Here is a 14,004-nt window from a genome sequence, read left to right as displayed (position 1 = left end):
GCTATTCTATTTTCTTGTAGGACGTGTGGTTTTTTTTTTTTTTCAGGTTCTGTTTTTATGCAAGAGGAGTGTTCATTACGTAATACTTGTTGTTGGGGACTTTGCTATTTTTAGATCACTTCTGGTCAGTATTATTTTTATATAGAAAAGAAAGTACTAGGGGCAATTGATGCTAGAGCGGGATTCTGCAGTTGTGACTTGATTTGAGAGGATGCTTCGTTGCACAGTAAATCAACAAACTCGGTTCATTTTTTACAAGTCCTGGATATCAGTTTTGGGGACGAAATGTATTGAGATTAAGTGTCTCTAAGACAGACTCATTTTCCATGGGTGTCATTATAATGATCTACGAGAACAATGTTTTCAAACCTGTGCATATCATGTTTTTATATACGAGAAGTTCGGAGAATGCTATCAAGTGTTCCTCATTCCCCTTTATTCATTGATGAAATGAGTTCAATCATGTACCCATTCTTAGGGAGAAACTTACTATACAATATCTCAGATCATTATACTATTGCAAGCATGTCTGAACCACTTTGAATTATGCAGGTCACTCATTTAGTGTGATTCAAAATTTTATACAATCCAGGTTATGTTCTTGTTAGCACAATAACAAGTACTATGAATACTACTGTATCTTATTTACAGTATAAACTAAACATACCCTCCCCCTACTCATTAAGAAATATTCTATTATATGGTGTATCACAGTGGGTCACTTGACCCCCCCCCCCCTCCCCCCCCTGTGGTTTGGGTTCCCTAGAAGTAAACATATGCTGATATTCTGATTCATCTCTCACAACAGTCCATAAAATTCTATCTCTCACAAATATTGAAAGATTCAGCTTCTTACAAGCACAACTAACCCTCCATGCAGGGTGACATATGGCAGAATTAACTCGTTAACTAACACTAAATATGCTCAAACCATCAGCTTTACCGATGCGTAGGTGAGGAACACCAATGATGAATGTGTTGATGTGCATGGAATACCTAACCTGTCAGGCACTAAAACCACGGATCTCGCATCAAAACGCAGTAAAGACTAAATAAAATCCAGCATACAATGGCAATAGTCACTTGAACAGTTTCCAGATGATTTTGGATCGTTGTTTGTACCAATCATATATGGTAAACTCTAACAAGAGAAAATGGTAACTGCACAGCCAGGATAATCAGATCACAGAGTAAGAGATGATAAATGCATGTGTCAGAGAAAAGAAACTTCAAGATGTCTGACAACATTACTAAGATTCAATGCAAATAAACAGCCAATGAGAAATCAGAACAGTAGCACTAAGGTGAGATTATATATTTGTTGTCAAAAACAAAATTTTGTGGCAACATGCACAATTCTAGTGTAACCTGTGAACTTTAATTGGTATGATGTCACAATGAAATGATTCCCACATACAACAGTCTCGGTGCATGTTCATCCGAGCGATGAAGGGCAAACAAACACCAGACTGGTATGTGAGAATGCCATAAAACAGGAGAGCAAAGGTACAGGACACATTGTACTACAAAATATTAATTTGTAAATTTGTCATATTGGCATCAAAGAGCACCCAGCTTATATAACAATATGCAACGCAAAGAGAACCGGGCTTGTATATCACAAAAAGCAACACAAGAAACCGGGCTTGCATAACACAAAAAGCAACACAGAAAACCGAGCTTGTATATCACAAAAAGCAACACAGGGAACTGGGCTTGTATATCACAAAAAGCAACACAAGAAACCGGGCTTGCATAACACAAAAAGCAACACAGAAAACCGAGCTTGTATATCACAAAAAGCAACACAGGGAACTGGGCTTGTATATCACAAAAAGCAACACAAGAAACCGGGCTTGCATAACACAAAAAGCAACACAGAAAACCGAGCTTGTATATCACAAAAAGCAACACAGGGAACTGGGCTTGTATATCACAAAAAGCAACACAAGAAACCGGGCTTGCATAACACAAAAAGCAACACAGAAAACCGGGCTTGTATATCACAAAAAGCAACACAGGGAACCGAGCTTGTATATCACAAATAGCAACACAGAGAACTGGGCTTGTATATCACAAAAAGCAACACAAGAAACCGGGTTTGTATATCACAAAAAGCGCACACAGGGAACCGGGCTTGTATATCACAAAAAGCGCACACAGGGAACCGGGCCTGTATATCACAAAAAAAGCATTAATGCAAAGATAACCAGACCACCTTCAACATAGACCACAGCAAACAGTGAGGAGGACATATATTGTTCAACAAATGAATATGTAGTACATGTATTTAACTGCATTGCCATTATCAGTTGGTATCAATTTCCTTTTCAACAAACACCTATTGGGCATGTAATGTTAGAAGCCCTTCTTTACTGAGGAGTCTGTCACTGCGGGGCCATTAGATTACGGCATACCATCTACATTACATGGAAGAGAAAAAACAGATATATGTCTCAGTGCTAAGTGAGGCTGAAATCAGGACTGCCATATGAGACACGTGCGTGGCAATGTAATGGTCCTATAAATGTGTCGTAAAACACAACTGTGTGACAATCACCAATTCTCAATAATATTACACGAAACTCTTTGAAGTAATGCAATATAAAAGTTTATTTTGAAATTCAGGAAATATTCCACTGCTCCTCAGTAAAAAAAAACCCAAAACAAATTTAATCCATTAACTCATAACGGTATTGATTAAAGGTCTTGAGGGAAAACAAAATGGCACTTTCTGTATAAAATTGCTGAGTTTTGGTGTCAGACTATAAAAATTTCATATAAATACCCACATAGATGTGTATAACATAGATGAAAATCAACCTGCATATATTCTAGTAATTAACAGAACTAACAAGAGCACCGCAAAGAGGAGGATCACCTTGCAACTGGTTATATTTATAGACGAGACACAAAAGAAACGTGATGCATTTAAATTGATATCAGTAATAAAAATATTAACACATTAAACTTATTCTTCCACCCACACAAATATATTGCACATCATGTCACTGTATCCCCTCTCATGAAATTTGAAGTCACGATATCAATAATATTTCAAAGTGGGTAAAGCATTTCCATGAAGTTTAAACTGTATTTATTTTAAAGAAGCATTACATATAACATTTGTTGAGATTGGAAAACCAAGTGCATATGCACTTGTATCGAATTCCTCTCTCATTATGATATTAGTTAACAAATGGCTTCACATTTTGACAAGAAAGAAAAGAAAGCAAAAACAAGAACTGCCAAGCAGAAAAAGAGGTAAACACGTCCCCCCTATATTTAGAACATATACGTATTCCCACCTGATATCATGGATAGTGTTTTCACGATTAACAAGTTTGATAGATAAATTAATGCAAAGACTTTTAAAGTGCACTTGAAGTTAATAATCACGAAATCGATAATGTATCAAATAATTTACACTTTATCATTAAAACGGCAAATAATTAAAGGAACACAGTACAAAGTGAACTAAAATTAAACAATTACGATGACATATATGTAGGTACAAAAAATTTTAATCATCAAACATATGTCTCAATTACACAGAAACAAAGCTTCAAGCGATTGCTGGTGTAGAGAGAAGAACAGACAATATATTGCCATTAATGGTCCTATAAAGTTACGTCTGCAAGTATCTATTAATATAGCTGCAGAACTCGAGCTCTCTTGGGTAAATTTGGACAGTGGTCTAGCTATCACAATATTCTTCCAGAGACCTACAGATCTGCGGCTACTGTTAATACAGGTACCAGGTATCTAGAAACTTGTAGCAAATGTTTGAAATAATTTTTGAACATCTTTCTATGAAATTAGGAATGATTATATATAATGAGAAAAAAAGCATCTCTATTAATTAAAACAATGTTGACGTACGTGACATACATGTACATGCAGTGCCATTGTGGGATTTCTTACATCGTTCGAACAGTACGACATGTTACTCAGTAATTGTTTTCTATTGAAAACTTAAGACTGAGTTATAGTCGGAGATGTGTCAAGCCCTGCTGGTAATGAATCACCACTAGGAATACGATCATTTTGCAAAATTAGCCAATTGTAAGAAAAGCATTCAATTTCCAAAACACATAAAGAATTTGTCAAGTCAGTCTGCCAGGGAACTACCAATAGGTACATAAAGACGTTTCTCAACGTCTCTCTGATTTATATTCCAACCTCAATCTACAGAACAAGGAAATAATACGCTTCCTAAAAGATTTAAAGTACCACAAACACAATTCAAGGTCATTTCAAGAACAAGATGGCATTGTGTAATTCAAAACCTGTAGTCTCCTTGGATGTGAAGTATGGCACGAATTATACTTACACAATTCAGCATGTATTCTATATAGCACTTGATAACCGCAATCATCTTGTTCTATTCTATATAGCACTTGATAACATCAATCATCTTGTTAAATTCCGCATGTATTCTATATATTTGCTTGATGAATTTCAATTAAGAGAAAATAATTCACTAGAAATATGTCCTTAAGACATGAATGCCCCATCCAATGTGATATTTGTTATGCAGTATGAAAACAAGAGGCCCATGGGCCACATCGCTCACTTAAGTCACCTTAAAAGCTTGGCCCAATTATTTCAAAAATTTCCCGATATATTCACATGTAAAATTTTGATCCCCTATTGTGGCCCCAACCTATCCCCGGGGGCCATGATTTTAACAAACATGAATCAGCACTATGTCAGGAAGATGCCATATAAATTTGAACTTGTCTGGACTAGTGGTTCTTGAGAAGAAGATTTATAAAGATTTTTTCCTGTATATTCGCATGTAAAACTTTGATCCCTTACTGTGACTCCACTATACCCCCAGGGACCATGAATTTTACAAACTTGAATCTGCACTATGTCAGGAAGCTTCCCAGTAAATTTGAACTTTTCTGACTTAAGAAGAATTTTAAATGACCACACCCTATTTTTGCATTTTTGTGATTATCTCACTTTTGAAGGGGTCATAGCCCTTCATTTGAACTAACTTGACTTCCTTCTCCCAAGGACAATTTGTACCAATTACGTTTGAACGAAATTAGCCCACTGCATGATTCTGGAGAAGATTTTTAAAATTTGACAAGTGTATTTTCACTATTTCACTATTATTTCCCCTTGGAGATGCACATTGCCCCTCATTTGCACAAACTTGACTTCCTTTCACCAAAGGATGCTTTGTGCCAAGTTTGGTTGAAATTAGCCAGGTGGCTCTGAAGAAGAAGATCAAAATGTGAAAAGTTTACAACAAGTATGGAAAGTTTTGTTCAGAAAAGCTCACTTCTGCCCCTATTCACAATGGGAAAAGTTTGAATTTTTCATTTTGTGCAAAAAAAATTAAAATACTGAACCTTTTTTTATGTAGATTAAATATGACCATAAGAGGCAAATGAAGGGGGAAATATCTTCTTCATGTAAAAAACTTTATAGCTTTTTCAATGTAGAGAGTACGTTTCTGCACACTTTTTCATTCACCTTATCAATGAATTAGAAGAGAAATGTGGTGCTTTAATTCACAATAGGAAATTCACTTTGTTGCCATCATTGGATGCCTGATTATGCTTCATTCCTCTCCCCATCTAAAAGACTAAGGGTATCATCCGATGACGATGTGTGCAAGAAAAGGTGTTTTGTCACCAACAGAATTCAGGAAGAGTTACAGTCTGTCATCAGTTCAATTTCTATATAGTGGACAAATGTTCCGTTCCTACAGCATATAGTTGCATGGGCAGTAGATCTACATGAAAATTTCTAATTATCGAGACAGGGTTTTAGCCATCCAAGGCGCGGGTATGTTAAGACAGGTCATGCTCCATTTATGCACGTAAACTGCATACCGGTAATTTTTAAAATCTGTCCTACACAGAGAGAGGGAGCTACCAACTCTTAAAAACTATTTTGGTTGTTTACATGAGAACATTTTGTATCATAACAACATGACAGACATGTGCTTCCGTATGACGTCATTGCATGACTGTTATAAATAGATCATGGATGTACCTTAATAGAAAATGGAAAGTATAACACTACCCCAGGGTCTAACTGGCGATAATGATGGTAAAACAACCATATATCAGAATTACTGATAGAATCCTACCAATTTTAGTAAGAAATAATTATTAAACATTTAATTAAACACGCAACCATCTAGCCCATGTTTTACATTTTGCACTGATGCTATGCAGTTCTCATTAAAAGTTTTCTTAACATATGATTCTATCAGTAATTGTTGTGTACATTAGTTTATGACCTTTCACACGGTGTATAAAAAGTCTCTAAAAGTATGCGGCGTAGTGTGCTACTTTTGCAGTTTTATTTCAGTGTGTGACAGAGGAAAATCGGATCGACATGCTAAATGGAATGTTTTCCCTGTTAAACAAAATTGTCAATAAGTGAAATCAACATACCTTCATAGTATCAATAAATTCTCAGCGTTTCACATATATATTCCATATATCCCATGTTATATATTTCAAATACTCCACATTTTGTCGATATTTGCATGGCACACATTAAATTCCTTACATGTGTCAATTTTTAACGTCACTTGATGTATAGTCATGACGTCATCAGTTTACTTTCATATTGATCAGACAGAAATTACACGACAGCAGTATAACATTTCGAATTTCGTTGGATCTTAGTAGCTGCATGGTTTATTTTATGCATAAATAAAACTTTCATAAAAAATGAAATCGGAATTTAATATATACTTAGTGATATACATTGTACTTATTTCAATTATGACGTCACATTGTTTTGCGGATTTTATCCCAGTAAAGATTTTCATAACCTGCCTTAACGTTCCCGCGTATATATGATGTGATTAATACCTGCTGCCTATAATTCATAAATTAATGATCTTCAACAGGAAATCAATTCACACAAAGATAAATATTCAGAAGATCATTCAATGCTTGCATGGTAATCTGCTCTACTCATACCGAATTTGTTATAAATTGTATAAAGAATTGCATCGCTGTACAGATATTATAGTGCATCACAAATTTATACAATCAACTAGGACCTCTGAAATTTGCTGTAACCATGTTTTACTGTATTTGCATTTATGACTGATGTAGAACAATATCATATATCTTTCAGGGGCTTTTAAGTTTTAGCCCGAGATGCAGAAATGCAGTTGTTTCGTCTTCAAGAAAGTCAATGGTTAATGCTTGATTGTAACATAGTTTAATCCCATAACAATTACCTCTTGACCCAAGAAAAGCCATTATTATAAATAATATAGCCCTTCTACACATTACCATCATTGGAATTATGAGAAAGCCAGAATTTGACCATGAAGAGCAATTTAAGTCATATGCCTGCTTTCCTCTGACGATACTGATAATGGTCTGACTTTTCCGTTAAGTATTCATGGCGAATAAGCAGTTTCTAGAGGTCTGTGGAGTAGCATGGTTCTCAAACTCAAGTGATGGATTATAATAAGAATTCAGACTAACTAGATGATACCTTTTTTTTTACTTTGAATATTTACAAGTAATGAAGCCAGTTTTCTTTCTCATTTAAATTTTTGTTGGAATCAGCAGCGTAGTTAAGGAGGTACTCTACATCGTCATTATGGCTGACTTCCTTTTAAAACATGGATGGAAATATAAATATCAGCAATATTTGTCTATCCATTTCAAAATTTCTCGCTTAGCTGAGTAGCTCAGTAGGTTAGCACGTTGGCTGTTAAGCTGTAAATCATGGGTTCGAGTCCAGCAGGGTTTTTAAATTTTTCTGATTGCTTTTCAACTAAAACTGTATTTTTTGACTAAATCAAATGAATTTGAAAGTTTTCAATTTCAAAATATATGTATTGTTGTACATATATATCATCCACTTTTCATCTATATCAAATTTCTCTGGTGTAGCATCCTCCTTAAATACATCACTCCATTCCCTATCTTGAAATGATTTTGTAATGACTTTAAAAATTTGCATAATAATTTTGATTGGTCAACCTTTCTGGGGGGTCATTTTAGATACCCTAGTATGCATAAAATATCATTCTTAAAGGGAAAATTTGAGAAAATGATTTTATTGCATCGAATTTATCCAATTTTATTTCAAACTTCATACCATTTTATGTACCTGATCATTAAACCAGTATTACTATATGAAAATTTTCAAAGTAAATTTTGAAGTTCTAAAGGAAGAATTAATGATGAATAAACAAATATAAAAATCTCATGAAATTCAGTTTATCTTTCATCTTATTGAATTAGCTAGCTTTTGCTGTTACCGCTGATTAAAGATTTATTCGTAAACTTTCTGCTCTGTAGGGTATACATGTAGCAGCAGTATTTACAACTGTAATGTCTGCCGCACAGTAGGAGAATTTCAACCTTGACACACAAAAACATCATCTGTGGCACCCAATCTTTGTTTAATTCAAAAGAATGCATTATAATTATGGTTGCAGATAGTAAATCTCACATCTCAACCTATCCAATAGATATATGAGAGAAAGCCATCCTTAAACTGACTCCATTGATAACTGCTTGAACACTGGTATCAACATAACATTGCAATTACATTTTCTTTATCACTTGCAAGCTATAATTTATCAGCAGTACGTTCTGTAATTCACTTGGATAGATTTTCAGTATTGTAGAAACTATCACCAGACTTAGTCTGATTATATGTATTATAGAAGCCAGTGCTAGCTCTCTAACAACACCTTTAGGAGTCTCCAGTATGGAGACTTCGATGGATAATGCCGTTTTCACTGATCAGTATGAACGTAATGATTCCCTAGTGCCGAGTCCTGGGGTACAGACCACCAGAGCATTGCACAGTAATTACATCTTGTACATAATGAACATTTTTCTCTGAATAATCAAAGTGAATGAACAATGCTTTAGTTGTGAATATAAAAAAAGAACCAGGGGATCTAATACTATAAGCAGTTCAAAGGAAATTTACAGAATGTTATGGTTTGATATTCGTGTAGTATGCTGTTATGTGTCAATTAGTCAAGAGGTTTTTCCTTTTTCCGACATATGACACTGTATCGGGTAATGACATCCTGCTGCATACAATACCATGTCTCACTGTATGATCAAACATCCATCTCTTGTAATATTTATGAACATTGATATTTTAGGTTCATGTCATAAAATAAAAAAAAGATAAAAAAAAAAAATCTTCAAACCCATACCATCATTCTGTAATGTACATTATAATAACAAAAATAATATGAGGTAGGCAATATGCAAAAAGAAACGACGTACAAATAAGTGCACATATTTAAATTTACCTATGTTTTGTCATTAGTAAATCTTTAGTGTTTCATTGCTTGCCAGTGTACATCTCTTGATAAACAGTAATCTCAGATATGTAAGTGAACTTCCAACTTAACATAAAATCCTAATATCTAAAAAAGGTAAATTACAAAATACAAATAACTTAGGAATAAATGTCTGGTTTTGTATGTACTTGGGGGGATTTTAAATTTTTTAGAAGCATGGGGTAATTTGTGAATAACTGATTTATATAAATTACCTCAATGCTTTTATTGTTTCTATGCCCCCATATAATACATACAAAACAGACATTCAGATTCACTTATCATTTACACCAGTATATATCCTTTCCTCAGCCTTATAGTGTAAAACTGTGTATACTGGCCAAAATTAGAAATTGTGATCCCGTGTGCTGGACCCCAGGGGAGGATATCACAACATATTTGAAATGAACTGTGGGAGGAAGTTGGATTCTATTGGTTCTGTTGTTACTCTGTCTGATCTTCTAGATCCTCATATGTGTGACAAGCATAGAAGTTTCATAAAACACATTTTTCCAGATTTCCACACCCTTGTTTTTGGTCGGTAAAGGTTCTGCTTAACAAGCAGGCACACAGTTTAGGCGTCGAAAGAAAAACTCAGTATAGAAGGTTTTATACGAAAGGGAAAGTGGAAAGGTTAGAAAATACACCTAAAAAATAAGAAGAGAGTGACCCCTGCACCATTACGTAATTAGAACTGATCCTGATGCTCATTCTGTAGAATATCAAATCCACTCTTTCTTGAATCAGATACAGAGTGTTTATTCATACAGCGGTTCATAATTCTTTTATGATTTTTTCCCCCTACATTCTTCAAAATCTCCAGCTGTCAAAATTGGATATAGAACATGGGGTCAATAAATTTGGAAACAGAACATGGAGTCAATAAATTTGGAAGTAGAACATGGGCAGTCTATGCGAAAGACATCGGACCGTCGGACCTGACCGATGTGCAGTGCCTCAGGTCCGATGCATCATTTTTTACACCGGACCGGAATGTCCGATGTCTCAGTGTCTGGTTTTGAGCTTTACTATTTTGATGCGGAGTCATTTAAATGTTTGCTATAAGTAAAAAATAGCACACAAATCCAAATATGTAAATGAATGTGATTAAAACCGCATGGACTGTCTAAAGTATTATACGGGAGGGATCCCTGGTATAGTATTACTAGTATAATAAATAAGATTCCCTTGGTTTTGCATTTTCACATGTTTCACTTTTTTACATTAGGTTTTTCGTTCTGACAAAATTTGGTTCGGTCTGGTGTGTTCATTGATCACACAGGACCGAATGTCCTGTGTGGTCCAAAAAACTTTCGCATAGACTGCATGGGGGTCAATAAATTTGGAAATAGAACATGGGGTCAATAAATTTGGAAATAGAACATGGGGTTAACAAATTTGCCCTTGATTCATCCCCAGTGTCTGCTAAAAAAGACAATGGCCCTGTACAACTACAGCTGTTAATTACTTTCTGTTTTGATACTCTCTATGAGCTGTTAATTACTTTCTGTTTTGATACTCTCTATGAGCTGTTAATTACTTTCTATTTTGATACTCTCTATGAGCTGTTAATTACTTTCTGTTTTGATACTCTCTATGAGCTGTTAATTACTTTCTATTTTGATACTCTCTATGAGCTGTTAATTACTTTCTATTTTGATACTCTCTATGAGCTGTTTCCCTTACCTTGTCCCTTATTGACTGTCGGAGTCCTCTGCCTTTCCTCTATGAGCCCCTTACCTTGTCCCTTATTGACTGTTGGAGTTCTCTCCCTTTCCTCTATGAGCCCTTACCTTGTCCCTTATTGACTGTCGGAGTTCTCTCCCTTTCCTCTATGAGCCCTTACCTTGTCCCTTATTGACTGTCGGAGTTCTCTCCCTTTCCTCTATGAGCCCCTTACCTTGTCCCTTATTGACTGTCGGAGTCCTCTGCCTTTCCTCTATGAGCCCCTTACCTTGTCCCTTATTGACTGTCGGAGTTCTCTGCCTTTCCTCTATGAGCCCCTTACCTTGTCCCTTATTGACTGTCGGAGTTCTCTGCCTTTCCTCTATGAGCCCCTTACCTTGTCCCTTATTGACTGTCGGAGTCCTCTGCCTTTCCTCTATGAGCCCTTACCTTGTCCCTTATTGACTGTCGGAGTTCCTCTCTTTCAGCCTCTGCTTTCTCATGCTTCTCCTTTCGCTTCCTTTCTGCCTCTAACCGCATTTCCTCCACCTCTGGATCCTCCCCTCCACCGCCTGCATCTTCCTTACTTTCCCCTTCCCCTTCTTTGTCCCCGCCTCCTATAGCTCCTACAAAGTGTCATATACAAAGTTTGATTTCATTTTCAGTTGCCCATCTCATGACATTGAAGCAAAACACATTGATGATTTCGTTTAATGTCTAAACATATGTTGTTCAAATCCACTCATGCTTTCAACTTTTTTAAAATAACATCAGAGGGTTTACTCACTGATGTGCCACCCATTCATAACCAAAAAAGTTGTTTTTCTACATCCTGCCAAAAACATGAACTGTTTGTTGCATTTACCCCCCCCCCCCTCTCACAATGCAAAATACACCTGTCCAATTTATTCAGTAATGTAGTAGTCATCTCAATTATCATTTAAAATCCAAGTAAAACATTCTTTGGTCAAAAAATGGCTCTGACAGTGTTTTTTAAAAGACATTTTCTCTAATATTGTAGAGTTTTATGAAATCATTAGTTCTAGGATGACTGTGTTGAATATATTGCAAACAGATTTTACTAAAGTAATTTTAAAAAAAACAGCATAAGAATATCATTACTTTTCAAAAATATACATATGACACCAACAACACGGAGGACATGTACATCAAGTTTAATGATCCTTAGAGTTAGTATTGTTAGTACCGCTTACATCCTCAATAAATCCCACATTTAGGTTCTGACAAACAAAAACACTGCATAATATCATAAAACAAACTGTCGGTGGTTGGTTGAATAAGTGACACAAGTTGGATTATCCTAGCCTTATTAGTACTGTTTGTTTTTTTGTTTTGTGCTTATGAAATTATACGCTTGAAAGTTTGACTGTAACTTTTGATATTGATAAACTTTAGGCTTTTTCCTCTTATCATTGGAAACATTGTGTCCCACATTTGATGATACTTATAAGCCTATAAGGACAGTTTCTATCTGATCCACAAGGTGCTGACAGATGGACAGACACTGCACTGTGCAAAAACATAATATGACTTATCTATGATGAGCATATAAAAATAAATAAATACATCAAATAAATTTTTTAAAATATAAAATTAAAACAGCATTCTGTTCAATATATCATTTATCTTACCATGAAAATACTACAGTATTAGAAAATAGATGTCATTTGACAAAGTCTGATTTATTTATTTTTCAATACTACAGAAGAATTTTAACTCTTCATTGAAAACTGTATTGGACTCTGGTGTGATTCTAATTCTAGGAAATTATAAAGTTGTCAGAAAAAGTCAGCAGTCCCATCTAACTTACATTACCACTAATGACATCAAATCACACAGCAAATGACTTCAGATCTAATGTCTCTAAACAAAACTACAGTAAAACACGCCTGTAAGGAACATTCTAATAATGAATTAATTGGCTTAAAATACAGATCTCTCAATGAGAGATCTGCTGTATTTCAATCAGATTGATAATGAATCCATGCTTATGTCAAAGATATAATTATTCCCCTATGAGAGGAAATTAACAAAATTATATTGGATATAATGAAGTTTGCTTAAAACGAACTGTTTTTCACTGGTCCTGGAGGTTTGCTATAACCATGTTTTACTGTGTTTACCTAACAAAAATCTAATGACTTTTTCCAACGGTTTCATAAATTCCAAGTATTAAAATCAATCAAGAATCTAACAATGCATAATTGATAATGTTTTATGAAATCTAACAGTATTACAATGAACAATCTATGTAGTACACTGTATGAGAGGAAATAGATACTGAAATGACTAGACTCTTACTAATTGTTCACGATTATGATGTTACAGGTAGTGGTACATTGAAATACTACATGATTGGGTATACTCTACATGGTGTGCTCTCAGAATATGAATGTATGCATTGTATTAGTACACTTAACTGTGAGAAAACTAAGATTATTAGTCACTGTTAATGTGTTGTCACTATTATTACACCAGAGCCGACTATAGGCATACTGTCTGAGTAAGAGTACTGTACTCATACCTGAGTTAAGTAACAATATGCAACCCTTTTCGACTTACCAGAAAGCTTATCTGCAAATTTTAATTTTATAAAAAAAATTACACAACTAAAGAAATCAGACAAACTGAAAACAAATCATCTCATAATAGCTTTCATATACATGTATATAGGGTTTCCCATGGTTTGTGGTTTGTTATGATCTTTATCCAATGAGTTGTGTTTTCTATCCCCGAACCTTGGCGAGATGATAGAAAACACATAACGAGTTGGATAACTATTATATCCAACCACAAACCATTATCAGGAGATTCTTTTTATCATGTGTTATCCCCTCCCGGTTTTTACTGCTCATGCAGCCTTCAAAGCCTCAACATTTTGTAATTAAAACAGATTACGTAAATTTTACACTTGTTTGTGATGTCACAAATGGCATAGAATATAACATAGTCACCATAATGTTTAAAATATATATAAATCCCCTATAGGGTCAACAAAGGTCACGGCT

The 14,004-nt window shown here is 34.9% G+C and overlaps 1 protein-coding gene across 12 annotated transcripts in view; it reads right to left on the bottom strand.

Moving 5' to 3' along the window:
• The window catches only part of LOC125658059 (complexin-like), a 71,554-nt gene that overhangs the window by 7,706 nt on the left and 49,844 nt on the right, over positions 1-14,004 (bottom strand). For all 12 annotated transcript variants that reach the window (XM_056148468.1, XM_056148467.1, XM_056148472.1 and 9 more), the window contains one exon: positions 11,426-11,601. In XM_056148468.1, coding sequence (XP_056004443.1) covers positions 11,426-11,601 — 176 coding nt within the window. The remainder of the gene's footprint in view (positions 1-11,425; positions 11,602-14,004) is intronic.

This window comes from Ostrea edulis, chromosome 9 (genome assembly GCF_947568905.1).
Source record: "Ostrea edulis chromosome 9, xbOstEdul1.1, whole genome shotgun sequence".
Classification (NCBI taxonomy): Eukaryota; Metazoa; Mollusca; class Bivalvia; order Ostreida; family Ostreidae; genus Ostrea; species Ostrea edulis.
Note: the sequence above shows the minus strand (reverse complement) of the source record. Positions and strands in the feature narration are given on the sequence as shown.